This window comes from Diadema setosum, chromosome 8 (genome assembly GCF_964275005.1).
Source record: "Diadema setosum chromosome 8, eeDiaSeto1, whole genome shotgun sequence".
NCBI classification, from domain to species: Eukaryota; Metazoa; Echinodermata; class Echinoidea; order Diadematoida; family Diadematidae; genus Diadema; species Diadema setosum.
The window spans coordinates 7,217,021-7,232,587 of NC_092692.1; the positions used below are offsets into that span (position 1 = coordinate 7,217,021).

General features: G+C 40.1%; 1 protein-coding gene across 1 annotated transcript in view; it reads right to left on the reverse strand.

The window, feature by feature from the left end:
- The window catches only part of LOC140232363 (scavenger receptor cysteine-rich domain-containing protein DMBT1-like), a 116,896-nt gene that overhangs the window by 44,386 nt on the left and 56,943 nt on the right, over positions 1-15,567 (reverse strand). Inside the window, exons 12-18 of the mRNA XM_072312489.1 lie at positions 14,845-15,046; positions 12,909-13,235; positions 7,986-8,330; positions 6,492-6,857; positions 5,495-5,643; positions 4,365-4,578; positions 2,031-2,360 (exon numbers count right to left, since the gene is read on the reverse strand). Coding sequence (XP_072168590.1) covers positions 2,031-2,360; positions 4,365-4,578; positions 5,495-5,643; positions 6,492-6,857; positions 7,986-8,330; positions 12,909-13,235; positions 14,845-15,046 — 1,933 coding nt within the window. The remainder of the gene's footprint in view (positions 1-2,030; positions 2,361-4,364; positions 4,579-5,494; positions 5,644-6,491; positions 6,858-7,985; positions 8,331-12,908; positions 13,236-14,844; positions 15,047-15,567) is intronic.

Below are 15,567 nucleotides of genomic sequence, written 5' to 3' on the forward strand. Positions count from 1 at the left end.
ATGCTACACACAAAGAGAAATATATTTTTTTTTTGTGTGTGTGTGTGTAATACTCTCTGTTCATTTCGCATTAAAGCGAATTTCAGTCCTGAAATCATGTTGCTTTAAAAAAAAAACAAAGCAAACAAACAAACAGAAATACCAGAGAAATATATCAGTAAAAATTTGGGAACAAAATTAGACATACAAAAAAAAGTTATGAACTGATAGAAGTTTTGAGAGTCTAGAGGTTCAATTGGCCAGGTCATGCCACCAGTCACAGGACTCAAAATTGCATGCAGGCCGTTTTGATTTCAGTACATTATTATACTGTAGCATGATTGGCTGAAAGCCGCAGACTGGTTGTGAAAATATGATATGTCAAATCTCTACGACTGGCACTGAGACCTAGTCACATGACAAGAAACTGGCAAGGCTGGTGACACCACATTTCCAATCTTCAGGTCGTACGACTGGAAAATCATAACAAAGTCACATAGTGTGCGGTGGCCTTCAGAAACAAAGGATGATATGCTGCGCAAGCATTGCATTTGTTACAATGTACATATATTACATATTTGTCCTTGACATTGTTTGAATGAACAAAACATAATAAAACAATAACAGCAAACTCTTGCTCCCAGCACTCTGAAATGAAAATCTTGATTTTCATCAGGTGTGCACAGTGAAATAGAATTTCATGTAAAAAAAAAGCATGGAGTCACAAGTGGTCTGAAGGTCATATTCTAGCGGAGTCTTCGTCAGAGAAAAAATGACAATATTACGGTATTAAAGTTTGCATTAAGATGGACAGACAGACCTTATCACGAGAATCACAGATAAACAGCACTTGCCGATCCGCCATGGCAGCTATCAGGAAGATCTCTCCAATATGCACTGTCCTAGATCGTAGCACCACCCTCAGACTTATTCATGTTTTTGTCACGTCAAGACTGGATGCATGTAATGCACTTCTCAGTAATGCACATGCGAAAAACATCACCAAGCTCCAATGTGTTCAAAACATAGCAGCAAGAATCACAGAAAGATTGACCACACACACCAGTACCAAACTTCTAATCAGAAACCTCCACTGGCTCCCTGTCTGTAAGCGTGTAGAATACAAAATACTTTTTCTCACATATAAAGCACTCACTGGTGAAGCTCCATCCTACATTTCTGACCTCATCCACGTCTACACACCTCCTCGTGCTCTCCAATCACAACACCAACTGCTTCTTCAAGTCTCCCGCTTCAACACTCAATACTATGGCTCAAGTTCCTTTTCTGTCATGGCACCCACCCTGTGGCACACCTTATCCAAATCTGTTCGCACCGCACCGACTTTCAAAACTAAACTGAAGACGTATCTATTTAATCAATACTTCAGTCATTCGTCGTAATTTCTTTATTGTTGTTGTAATCAGTTGTATTGTATTACATATGTATTTTCTCATTGTATTGTTGTTACAGGAATTGTTGTAAAGCGCATAGAGACTTCATTGTAACATGTGCTATATGAGCAGAATGTATTATTATCATTATCACAGCATAGCATGGACTACCTGGGAGGGGCTGGGGGAATAGAATGATGGAAACAAAAGGGGTAGGTTGGGTTTCCAAAGCAGTGAGCCAAACAGGTAAGGATGCGTTTGGAGGGGGGGGGGGGGGGAGGGAATAAAAGCACTGGAGTGAGAAAACAAAATGGAGAGGTAGGGCCAGTGGTGATCTTTAAGCTCAAGGGGTGACATGACATAGAGCTGTATCTTCCTGCGACAATTGCTATGGTTTCATTTTCTTGAAGGACTGAGGGTTAGGGTTATGGTTACAGTTGTGATAGGGATTTAGGTTTAGTTTGATAAGAGGATTAAGGTTAGGGTTATGTTTGTGGGTAGAACTTATGTTTGGCTTAGCGTGCTGATATTCCATGGGAGCAATCATCGCAAAAGCAAATGTCATGGAACCGCTCACGGATGGGCAACCTGTGTATGAGGATAGGGATCAGAACAAGAAGTATGGGGACAAGAAAACAGCAAATTGAGAGTACTCACTTTCTGGCGGTGCGCAGATGACCCCTGCATCCTCACCATGATTGCAATTGTGCCCCACCCCACGGCTGCACGAAGCCAGGGTCGTCTCTCGACCAGTGCAGGCGACGTCGTCAAAATGGATGCTGCCCGACCCGGACCCAAAGTGGGCGGAGCTCAGGGCACTGATGGCATTTCCGAAACCCAGCTGGGTGCACACGACCCTGGCATCATTGATGTCCCAAGAGTCGTCACACACCGTCCCCCACAGCCCGCTGAAGAAGACCTCCACTCGACCCTGGTAGGGCCTCTCACCGTTAACTAGGCGAATATCACCTTCATTCGCTACATTCTCTGCAAGCACACACATGCACAAAGTTATTAAACTAGAATTATCACTGAAGGTGAGTAATACCCCCACCCCTAGTGTTGCTTTATAGTATGTGATGTCATGAGGGCAATGACGTTAATACCAAGTTTGTGCACTTGTCGAATTGGAAACAGAATAATTTAGTTTACTGTACAATTACAGAGTTGACACTGAGTTCCACAAGGTTTGGGTAAAAAGTGTGGTTACCATGGCAATGCATTGCCTGATACAAACACAAGGGACATTTTGCATAACTACACTTAAACACCATCATACACACCAAATTTGACCTTCATAGCTTGAATGGTTTATTTTGATACAAAAATGAGTGGTTACCATGGCAACACATTTTCGTTAAACTAACACATTGGTGTCTTGCAAAACTACACTTCTAGATCATGGTACATACTAAATTTGACTTTAATTGTTTGAATGATGGAAAAGTTATTTGATCTGCAAGGTTTTGGTAAAATTGTGGTTACCATGGCAACGGTTTGTGTGACAAACAAAAAATTATGTGATCCACATCTATACCTCAGGGCCATAATGCCTACCAAATTTGGTTTCAATTGCTTGAAAACTGTGGTCACTCTACAGGATAAAAAAAAAAAAAAAAAAGCGGTTACCATTGCACTGCATTGTCCGATACAAATACAAAGGACATTTTGCAAAACTACACTTAACGAGCATCATACACACCAAATTTCACCTTCATAGATTAAATGGTTTTCAAAAAAGCCGTGAAAACACATCTTTTTAGGAGCAACTAGTTTGTAGCTGTAACATTTATCCAATTACACATACTGTCGTATATGTTTTGAATTGATTGTACACGTAAGCACTTTGGGCCTTGTGGGAAAAACGCATTATAAATAATAATAATAATAATAATAACAATAATAATTAAAAAAAATAATAAATAATAATAATAATAATAATAATAATAATAATAATAATAACAATGATAATAATAATAATAATAATAATAATAATAATAATGGTTCAATTTGATACAAAAATGAGTGGTTACCATGGCAACACATTTTTCTTATATTAACACATTGGTGTCTTGTATAACTACACCTCCTGATCATCATGTACATACTAAATTTGACCTTAATTGCTTGAATGATGTGGAAGTTATTCAATCCACAAGGTTTTATATATATTTATATATTATATTTATTTATATATATATATATATATATATATATATACCTCAATATCATCATTTACCCTAAGTTTCATTTAAATTGCTTCAAAACTGTAGGAGTTCGCGACACAAGATTTTGCAACCGACTGACCAACCGACTGCCCGCCCGACCAACATCACGGTGATTCCTATATACCCCCTTCACAATACGTGTGGCGGGGGTATAACAATGTAAAAAGCAAAAAAAAAACAACAACAACAAACAAACAAACTCATTTTCAACAACAAAGCACAACCATATTTCTATTAAATTCAAGCAACAATGGGTAGTTTCTTTTCTTAAATCTGCATAGTCACCAATATAACTAAAAAGTTATAGTATAGCAAGTCAGATATCAATTAGCCACACTGATGCTTTGTGCTCTGTTTATCTATATGACAAGAAAGTGAATTAAGTATCAATCCCTGAGATAAACAGGAAATTGCTGTATATCTTTATATCTGTGTATCCTATATCTAGATACACACAGACACACACTCACACATACACATATCTCTAATATATCACTATGTAAGCTGCCATTTTCGCGTACAGATATTTTCGCAAATGGGGAGGTCACATACACTTTCGCGAGATGAAGGTTTTGACACCGAGGCTTATCTTTGGTGCAATATTAGCCTAGCATATGGCAACATTTTCAAGTGTTGTTAAATTCTCGATTCAGCAGTGATTTGTGAAATTTGCCAAAACTAAACACCTCGTGAAAATAACAGTTTATACAATGCATATATTTGTGTGCGTGTGTAAATAAGGGATGAAGATATATGCACCCACCTCCAGATGTATCATTCAGGGAGCATCGAACTCCAGCATCCTCGGAATGACCGCAATTGTGGATCAGCACTCCGTTGTGACCACATGCCTGCAAGGACATTTCGTTCCCAGTGCACATGACGTTATCAAGCAGGATAGGGCCGACGCCGCGCCCGAATAGTGCCCTGGAAGTGGCTTCGTACGCAGGACCAAATCCCAGCTGTCGACACACGACCTGTCAATTACCATTGGAAAGAGAAAGCAGAGAGGGAAACTGCAGGGGTGAAGGCAGAAATTTCTTCATGTTGGGGGCGTGGGAATTCTCGGTGTTCATAATGGGTGGTGAGATAAAATATATATCGGCTGAAAGAGAAAGAGTAGCATTTGGATAAACCCATGCAGCTACATTGTATAAGTATATTTCATTTGCTGTTAACTCTTAGGCAACAGCACCACTGAACATCTGTAAATATTCAGAATGTCTGGCTCATTATATTCACTAAAATCACCAAGACTTGCTGTTGCCATATGAGATATATAAAAAAACAGACCAACGAACAAACAAATGAACAGACACCTCTTGACAAAGGCCACCTCTTTATAACAGTCACATATATACATGACTGATTTTCTATTGACTTAAAGGACCAGTTCACCTTCATCTACAAATAGATTTAGTGAATACAGCAATATATCAAGTAGAACACATCAGTGAAAGTTTGAGCTAAATCAGACAATCCATTCAAAAGTCATAAATTTTTTAAGTTTCATTGCCATCGTTGCTGGAGGAGAAGACTACTACAGTTTGTGAAGTCTCATTGCAGTAGCCTTCTCATCCAGCGATGGCTGCACTGCAACTTCACAAATTCATAACTTGTAAACGGACTGTCAGATTTTCCTCAAACTTTCATCGATCTTGTTCTTCTAATATTGCTATATACATTCACCTATCCCACATGCATATAAGGGTGATCGTGTTCTTTAACCCCTTGTGGACGAGTCTCGAGTATACTCGGGAAAGTGTCTATGGGAAATGTGTGTTGCGGTAAAATCAGCTTGTCCTGAACAAGTTAAAGCAGTTGCCTGGAACTTGCTCAGTGCTACACATGCATAATGTTTTGTTCGGATACCATGCAACCATGCTCTCTAACCTGAGCGTCGGAAAGACTCCAAAGGTCATCGCAGACTGTCCCCCACTGACCGTCGTAGAAGACCTCGACCCTCCCTTCTAGCGGACTGTTTCCATTTACAAGTCGTACCGACCAATTTGTGACATTGCTTGGCGGAGCTGTTGTCGAGCCTAATTTGCAAATGTAGACACAAATCATCAGTGATGGATACTGTATACGCCATATATTTTGCGAGTGTAACTTTTCACGAATCGGGAATTCCCAACGATTTCGCGAGCGGTTAAATTCGCGATTGTGGAGTCCTTGTACTGAACGCAGAAGTGTACACGCGTACGTCACATTCACATCGGGATAAGAGTCAATATTTTCTTTAATGTTAATACAGTCTTTAATTTTGCGAATAGCACCTAACTCGCGAAATTCGTGAAAACAAAAACCTCGCGAAATATGCGGCGTATACAGTATATCTGTGTTGGTAAATGTGTTCATTTTCATATCTACAATGTTACTTGGTGTACATACAGGAATGCATCATATCACGGATTATGAGGGCTTACATGTCTATTAAGAGGCAACAGTAAACAATTACTTTTATAAGCCCTTGTCCATGTGTTGCTCTCCTATCCATCGCGATTATCATCTGTATTATACATCAATTGTACTATTTCCATGTCAACGTATGTCTGTAACTGTCACTGTGACTTTTATTTGGCTGAATGAATAATAATAATAATGATAATAATAACAATACTACTACTAATAATAATAAAAACAGTGCTAAAGACATGTCCTTCTGAAGGAAGAAAACTCAATCAACTTAAACAACAAAACCAAATTAGAAAAACCGGGTTTTTATGCTGACATAGGTTAATAGAAAGTACAGTGTTAAGATTCAGAGCCTATATGCAGGGTATGAGACCATGTTATAATTTTTGTGGACATTTTATCATTCATCCCTTGTGTACTGTATATATTAGTTTCCAGCAGGAGCATTCCTTTTCAATATATTAAAGTGTACCTGCATGTGGCTGGGAGCACACTACACTCGCATCTTCTGAATGGCCACAGTTGTGGATGCCCAGTCCGTTGTTGCTACACTCCTGGAGGGATGCCTCCGTACCCTGGCAGCTCATATCGTCAAAGAAGATGGGGCCGACGCCCAGCCCAAAGTTGGCCTGCTGGGGGGCGCGGATGGCGCGCCCAAAACCCAGCTGTCTGCAGGCCACGTTGCCGTCGGTGATATCCCACTGGTCGTCGCACACCGTCCCCCACTCCCCGTTGATGAACAGCTCAACGCGGCCCTCGTAAATGGAGGAGCCACCAGCTAGCCGTATTAGCGGCTGCTGGGGGTAGGGTGAAGTGACTACAGGTGGAGTGGTGGTTCCTGTACCAGCAGAGTGAGTCAAGAAGAAGGCATTATAGCTACTGCTGGGAAGTACGTTGTAATTCCTTTAAACTCGTATGTAAGTTATGTAAAATACAAAAATAAAATGTCAAACTACAAGGCAAGGATTTCAGGTGTTCACCAAATCTGTGGTCAATACAGAAAGGCAGTCATAGCAAATGTATGGTTATGATTAAAATGCATTAGATTTCACTTCCAATTAGTTTTCAAACCATTTTTCTTGTTTAACCAAAGAGCATCAAAATGTGATATATGATTCACACTCATGACACTGTCCCGACACTATCATCATATTATCATCATTGTCATACCCATTGATAACACTATTATTACATCAACTTTGACATACACTTTAGGTGGATCACACCACGTCTGTACAGCACACCTTGTGTACCAAGGAACCAGTTCTATACCTTACTGGAAGCAGTAAAAAGCACGAAAAGTAAACACAAATGTGTTTTCTTTATCTGTGTTCACACTTATATGTTCTTGAAGACAAATGCAGTAATGATGGGACTTCTCTTTACAGTTGTTTGTGTGATTCCACTGAAAGGATGCCTTCTTTCTTCCACACAAACGCAATGGGTTTGCAGCCAATTTTGAAATAGATGGTCTCAACAAACACAGTTTTTTGCATTACATTTGCCTACATGGAAAATATGTAGGCAAATCCATGCTGTCCGGGTGCATGCTTGCATGTGGGCTGATGACCCTATAGTGACCCGTATACCAGTCATCCTTACACGGCCCACAGTCTGAATGAAAGAAAAGTGCAAGTTAGTTTGTAATGTCAGCCACAGAAAGATAACATCCTTCCACTGATTGTTGCCTATCACTATCTGGAGGCTGATGAAGTGTGAACACAGTATTGAGTATACAGTGCACTCCTGTCATAACGAACACCGTCGTAACAAAATTCCGGTAACAACGAAATAAGAATTTAGAATGCAACATCATCGGCTCTATGTATTTCTATTGTTTAATTGTTCGGTTATAACAAAATTTTGATATAACCAAAGAAAACTGCCGGTCCTGACGACTTCGTTATAACGGGAGTTAGCTGTAATTATCAAAGTGGTGCCACATAATCTGCAGAGTTTGCCCTACCTGGTAGGGAGCAGTTTACACTGGCATCCTCAGAGTGGCCGCAATTGTGGGTTCCTACACCGGAGTGTGAGCAGTCAATTAGCATGGTTTCGCTTCCATCACATCCCAGATTGTCCAAATGGATGGGGCCGGACCCTTGGCCGAAGGCCGCTCTCAAAAGCGCTGCCACGGCAGTTCCAAATCCCAGCTGTCGGCATACAACGTTGCCCTCATTTCGGTCCCACAAGTCATCACACACAGTGCCCCACTGATCATTTAGGTACACCTCAACGCGACCCACATTCGGTGCTGGTCCTCCCACGAGTCGTACATCCCCATTAGTGGGTGCAGAGACAGTAACACTATCTGTTACACAGGAGAAACAAAAATATAGCAGTATTACTGAAGATGAAACAGACTTTCATCAAAACAAAAGAGAAAACAATCCATCAAAACAAAAGAGAGAAAAAAAATCCTGTCAACTGTAGCAATATACCCACATCACACACCAGAAATAATGTGTCAATCAGGGGGGTGTTTCATCAACGTTTGTCGGCGCTGACAACTTGAATCACCATAGTAACAGTCAGTGACCAGAGCATCTCAGCCAATCAAAACCAAGGATCTTGCTGAAATTGGTCAGCGCCGACAGTTGTCGGCACTGACAAGCGTTGATGAAACACCCCCCTGGTGTTGCTTTTCTATTATTCCGTCCTTATACTTTCAGCATCACTTCAATGGTCCCGAAATAATCTCTGAAGACCTAATGTGTGATCTCAATGCAGCCACTGAGTGGTCAAAAAAACCATGCAATGTATGATCTTTGAAAGTTTGCATTGTGGTGTGAAATAACATGAGAGAAGAGGTTTGCTGTTCACCGTGTGGATAGTCCTGATAAGGACTGGAGAGAGAAGAACTCATGAAATTGAAAAAAAAAAGTGCAAAATTAGGCGGAGAAAAGTAGAGTCCTATTATATGTTTGGAATGGCTGAAGTTGTTGGAAGAACAGGTCAACATGGGTATAGTCCTTTGGACATTGGGTGATTTCATGTTCGATGCTGGCCCTAGTGCAAGTGCTATCTCAGCATTAGCACTGGCAATAAAACTGAACTTGAAATCGGTCGGTGTTGGGAGGTTGACCTCAAACTTAAAACGTATATCGTATATCCGATTGCTTGTGCTCGGCTCGGTGTTGAATGTCATCTGCTGAACCAAGCTCCGCCGTTTGTGTTAGCAATCTACGTGTGTTGTGATATAAATTGTCGCCCCATCAAAAATTGTCGCCCCCGGCTCAGAGCGACAATTTGTGACAGAGTGTGTGTGTGTGTGTGTGTTTGGAGCATAATAATACAATATGTGGAAACTGTGCATGTGTGGTGGTTGTATAGTGGTAGTGGTTTGTTTGTCTGTGTGTATACGTGTGCCTGTATGCGTACGTGTGTATGTGGGTACGTGACATATGTGTATAGGGTGTGTGGTGATGCATGTTTGTGGGCGCAGTATTGTGCCTGCATGAGTGTATATCTGAGGGGTTTGGTGTACGTGGGCTACGTACGTATGTGTGTTGTGTGCGAGCGTTCATGTGTCTACGTAAGCCCGCGGGAGATAAAAGGAACGAAACATTCAAGCGACACAATTCCCACCACACGCATAGTGCTCCATCACACACACACGCATGAACGGACTCTCAATAATCATGTGCGCGCGCACATACACACTTCCTTGAAACCTCACTGTGACTTTTTACATGGCTTGTTTGCATGGATGTAGCCATGTAAGTTATGTTTTGGTATTTCGATATGTCAAGAATGATATTACCCAGCAAAATGTGCTTCGAGGGCGGGCGACAATTTTTGCCGTCAGCCCTCGTAAATTGTTGCCAGACGACACTTTGTGACGGGGCGACAATTTATGTCGCAACATACATGCTTTTTTCCCATTGGCTAACACTAGCCCCTAGGGATTATCATCTTTGTCATTTCAAGTTCAGTGCTGGCGTTACCATTGCTGTGCGAGACCCACATTCAGTACTAAGTAATAGATGCACATTTATTAAACGTGCAAAGTCTATTCTAATGCAATGATCGCCCGCATAATGTACACGAACCCTCTAGACATGGCTACATAAATCTGAGCCGGGGAGCAAAATTAAGATAGCTGAGTTTCAAAAAAAGATGAAATTTGTGGCATTTTAGTCTGTCTTCCTCATTATGTGTCTAAAACTGAGCAGTCATGGCTGCACCTGTTAACATTTGACTGTAATCATACGCAATCACTTTTTTTTTGTCCGGCAAATCCTGCAAACTTCGCGGTGCTGTAACTCCAACACCTAGCGCTGGGTATCGATAATTGTGATCGGCATATAGCTGCGTTAATCTGACTGTCGGTGTTGGAATTTGATGAAAGGCAGTTATTTGGGAGACAGCACTAGCTCTAGCACTAGCACCAAACTTGAAATCACCCATTCTTTTTTACTTGATGGTGAAGTTCTGATAAGGATGGATAACCATATGGATAGCCTTAAAGGGGAAATCCAGCCCAAATATAACCTAGTCTGATAAAAAAAGAATAAAATCTTACGAGTTCAACAGTAAAAATTTGACTGAAATAGGAAAAATAAGGCAGTTCTGACAATTTCAAGTTTTGCTTATTCCTGCAAAAAAAGTTCTTGTACAGTGGATATGAATATGCAAATGAGTGAGATAACCATGTCATACGCTCACAATTTTCCATTGATCGTGTACAAAAAAAAAAAAAAGAATTATGAAAATTCAAATGTTTCTGTCATTGGAAGTCTGAAGCATGATATTATTCCTGGCTGAATAACTCCAGAATAGTGATCATTTAGATATATGAGGATTTGAGCCTCCGGCATGATTGCGTTTGAATGAAAAACTGGAAATTTCAAAATTTATATACAAACTATATGGCAAGTTATGAGGGAATGACAGGCTCACTTTGCCATTTGCATATTCATATTGACTGTTCAAGAACTGTTTCTCAAAATGTTATAACTTCCTTATTTTTCATCCGATTTCGATAAAAATTATATAGTTGAACTCGTAATATTTTACTCTTTCTTATCAGACTAACTTATATTTGGACTGGATTTTCCCTTTAAAAAGGACAGGTGGGAATTCTTTTGCTGTAATTGATGAAGTCCCGGGAGGACTAAAATATTGTATGGAAAGAAGGCAATTTAGGTTCAGAAGAGCAGAGGGGAGAAGTGATCAGAGGGTAGTAAATAAAAGGCATTAAAGGGTGTGTACAGTTCTGGTTGAGGTGGTAATTTAGCTTTTAACGTTTTGTGAGATATTCAGAAACCACTCTATGAGATGTCAAAGAGCATGCAATTCTAAGGGATATCGAAAGTTAATTTGATGAAAATCGGTTTTGAAACGGCTGAGATATCCAAAAACAAGGTGAAATGAAGAGATCCTAATAAAAAGCGTGGCCTGTCGCCTTTTATTGTTATCACATTTTTGGATATCTGAGCCATTTGAAAACCAATTTTCATCAAATAAATGTTGAATCCTTCATAAAAGTACATGCTCTTTCATATTTTATAAGAGGTTTCTCATTATCTCACTTAGGAATGTTCAAAATATGAATCCCCACCTCAACCATTACTGTACAGCCCCTTTAAGGTAAGTGTAAGACAGCAGAGTACTTTTTTGCTAGAAATAGGCAGACCTGAGAAGGACAGTGAATTTGGGGAAGATGCAGCAAAAGGTAAGGCGACAAGCAGTGAAGGCTGAAGCAGTTGCGTCTTCAACATATTCAATGTAATCTAGTTCAGAACTTGCCAGAAAAATTTAGTACTGCGAGCCTGCAAAACGTATATAAGAGCTTTCCTACTTTAAAGGGACTGTACAGTATTGGTTGAGGTGGGGATTATTGTTTTGAACATTCCTAAGTGAGATAATGAGAAACCTCTTATGAAATATGAAAGAGCATGTAATTCTAAGAAGGATTCAATGTTTATTTGATGAAAATTGGTTTTCAAATGGCTGAGATATCCAAAAAAGTGATGACAATTAAAGGCGACAGGCCACGCTTTTTATTAGGATCTCTTTGTTTCACCTTGTTTTTAAATATCTCAGCCATTTCCAAACCGATTTTCATCAAATAAACTTTTGATACCCCTTAGAATTGCATGCTCTTTGACATCTCATAGAGTGGTTTCTGAATATCTCGCAAAACTTTAAAAGCTAAATCCTCACCTCAACCAGAACTGTACACACCCTTTAACCCGTTGAGGACGGACTGATTTTGCTACAAGACGCATTTCCCATAGGCACTTGCCTGAGTATACTCGTGACTCGTCCTCAATAGGTTAAGAGGTAGGAATGGTGCTGGCCACCTGGCCAAAGTATCGCAAAAGGAGCTTAGTTTCCTTAACCTCTTTTCTGTAATAGTCACATTCCTGTGCTAGAGGGGCATGCCAGACAATTTATATAATTACACATTAGGAAGCACAAACTTGATAGCGCCATAAAGAGATTTGTTAAACTTATCGTGGTCCTTGAGCAGATAAACCAATACTCTAAGAAGCCCAAAACATAACACACTGACCACGGAAGACATAGAGGCTCACACATTCCAGTAATGCAGCAATGTTAGCTCATCACAATGCCACCTGCTTAACACATTTAATATGCACGTTATCTTCTTTTGTTTTGCTTCCTTGAGCATCCAATGCAGTCTCTATAAGTACCTTGTATTATCTATTGTCATTATTGTCATTAATATATGAAGCTGCTGTTGCTGTTATTTGTTATGAATTTTGAAAGCACTCGTATTTCTCATCCCAATCACTATAAATTCCGAAACTCTGTATCTAGTGTAATCAATTCAAAGATGTGCATATTGCATGCAAAAGGCTGAATATCATCTGGAGGTCTCCTTTGGAACTGTTCTTGATGCAAAAGGTGGGATCTTTACCCTCTGTGCTGCAAACAACACCAGCATCCTCCGAGTGGGCACAGTTGTGCCTGAGAATGCCTGCATGCACACAATTCAGGATGGTTGCCTCTGTCCCCACACACTGCACATTGTCCAGGATGATATTCCCTGTGCCCTGACCAAAGTGGGCCTGCTGATGGGCACTGACGGCCCCCGCATAGCCCAGCTGGCGGCAGACAACCTGGGCATCGTTGAGCTCCCAGTCGTCATCACAGACAGTGCCCCAGTTTCCCTGCCAGAAGATCTCCACGCGACCCTCGTTCTGCGTTTGGCCACCTGCCAGCCTCACTGAGGTTGTTGAGCTGTCTGCAACGGGAAAAGGTGAAAGATATTTAAAACCATACAGCTGTACTGGAAATCCCACTGCCAAGCTTCATTACAATTGCCCGAGTGTTCAGTCTTTATGGCTATTGTGATCTTTTCAGCCACCCTTAAAGCACAAAAATAGGAACAATTGCTGTTTATTGTACAAGATATCGATCTATTCTCAGCAAGTTTAGCATTATCAACAATCAACATACTTTACGTTATGCAAAAAAAGGTACTCTGTCAATAACAACCCATATATGCTGAAATAAAACAGGAAAAATCCAACATTAGACATATTTCTTCACTTCAATGTTTACTGTATACGCTGTTATTTCCGAAAAAGAGGAGATCATAGACATTTTTGGGAGATGTTGTTTTTGTGAATTGACGCCAACGCTACTGTTAATGTACTATCACCAGAGCATATGGAGACATTTTTGTGTGTTGTAAAATTCGTGATCCAACTGCGAGTCGCGAAATAAGCGAAAATTAAACCCTCGCGAAAACACCTGCTTATACAGTAACAGGCATGAAAAGATGGCACTACTTAAAGCCCCTGGTATCATGAAAGAGATGAAACAAAGATTAATCCGATGTTACAAAAGGTCAGTATATTTCACCAGATATGCCACATGAGATACTGTACTGAAATTTTCACGGTGGTTTTATTTTCACCAATTTCACAAATCGCCTTTGAACCGCGAAAAATAACAACAAGCGAAAATAACAACGCGCAAATAGCTACGTTCAGTTGGACCCTGGCAACCGCGAAATTAATAACACGCCAAAATGTCCTCCAAGTAGCAATTCGCGAAAATATCTGTACGCGAAAATTTCAGCTCATACAGTAGAAGGGTTCAGAATCAAGTCAACCTCTGGCCAATGTGAGTGAATATTAGGTGCACATTATATTTCAGACAAAGTGGTCAAGTACCTGAACATCACAACGACAACAGGCTAAATGAAAATGAGCATTATCATCCATACTTTCATAGAAAAATTCTCCTAAGAAGGATCAAAGATTCACAGGGCATTGCAGCACATCTGAACCACAGTCTACAAGTACAATGAAATTGCTGTTTGATGTCATTGATGCTTATACATATGAAATGCAATGTTCCAATCTTCACTATACATTAGATATTGAACAAACATACAGAATTATATTAAACATTCAAAGGAGTTCTACCTGATTTGATTTGATTGACTGATTGATTGATTGATTGATTGATTGATTGATCGATTGATTGATTGATGGATGGATGGATGGATGGATGGATCGATGGATGGATTGATAGATTGATAGATATTAAATGAAGCTCCTATGCTGGAAAAGCACATAAAAAGCAAAACAAAACAAACAAAAACAAAAATCCACAACAAACAAACACGAATGAAAATTTCTACAAAACTGAAATGAACAAGTATTCAAGACAGCATTGACTGGCTGTTAACAGGTTGAGGATGAGCTGATTTTGTTTTAGCACACATTTTCCATAGACACCTGCCCAAAGCAGACTCAGGACCAGTCTCTAACAGGTAAATAACATGGCATCTTGTTTAAAAAAAGACTGCTCAATAGTACCACTTCTTCTGTTGCACTTACCAGACAGGGAACATGACACACCCACATCCTCACTGTGTTCACAATTGTGCTGGTTGAGACCCCCGTTGGAGCACTGCGAGAGAAGCCGCTCGCTGCCGGTGCACTGCACGCTGTCGTAGAATATAGGGCCCGTGCCCGCACCGAATGTGTCTGCCGAGTGATAGTTCAGGGCGTACCCGTAGCCTAGCTGGCGACACACAATCTGTACACACGGCAATAATAAAATCAAGAAAGATCTGAGTAGATGTCATTAATTTGTGCATATGTTTCCATTTCCAACCCCTTTTTTTGAACAATTAATGGTTTTCCAGTCACTAGTTGTCCTGCCCGTCATCAATAGGCTACAATCTCTTATAGGACCCAGGATGCTTTAAACCCTGGAAGCCTGGTGTTTGATCACACGTTTACGTTCACTCCTCATGCTAAAATGCTAGCACACGTGCAACCTAAGAGCAGCTACTCACACAAAAAGGTCAAAGGTCCAAATGCACCCTGTAAAAATGCTACTTAGGCTCAAAGTCTGCCATTACTATGTGGGTGACTTGTGGGGTATCAATTAATCATAGATAATATAGTATACTTTAATAATGATAAAAATAATAATAATATGATAATAATAATATAGACATTTATAATGTGCACAATATATATTCATAAGTGCTCAAGGCACTCCCAATCAATGTTCATAACAAAATACACAATCTGACAGTATACTACATAAGT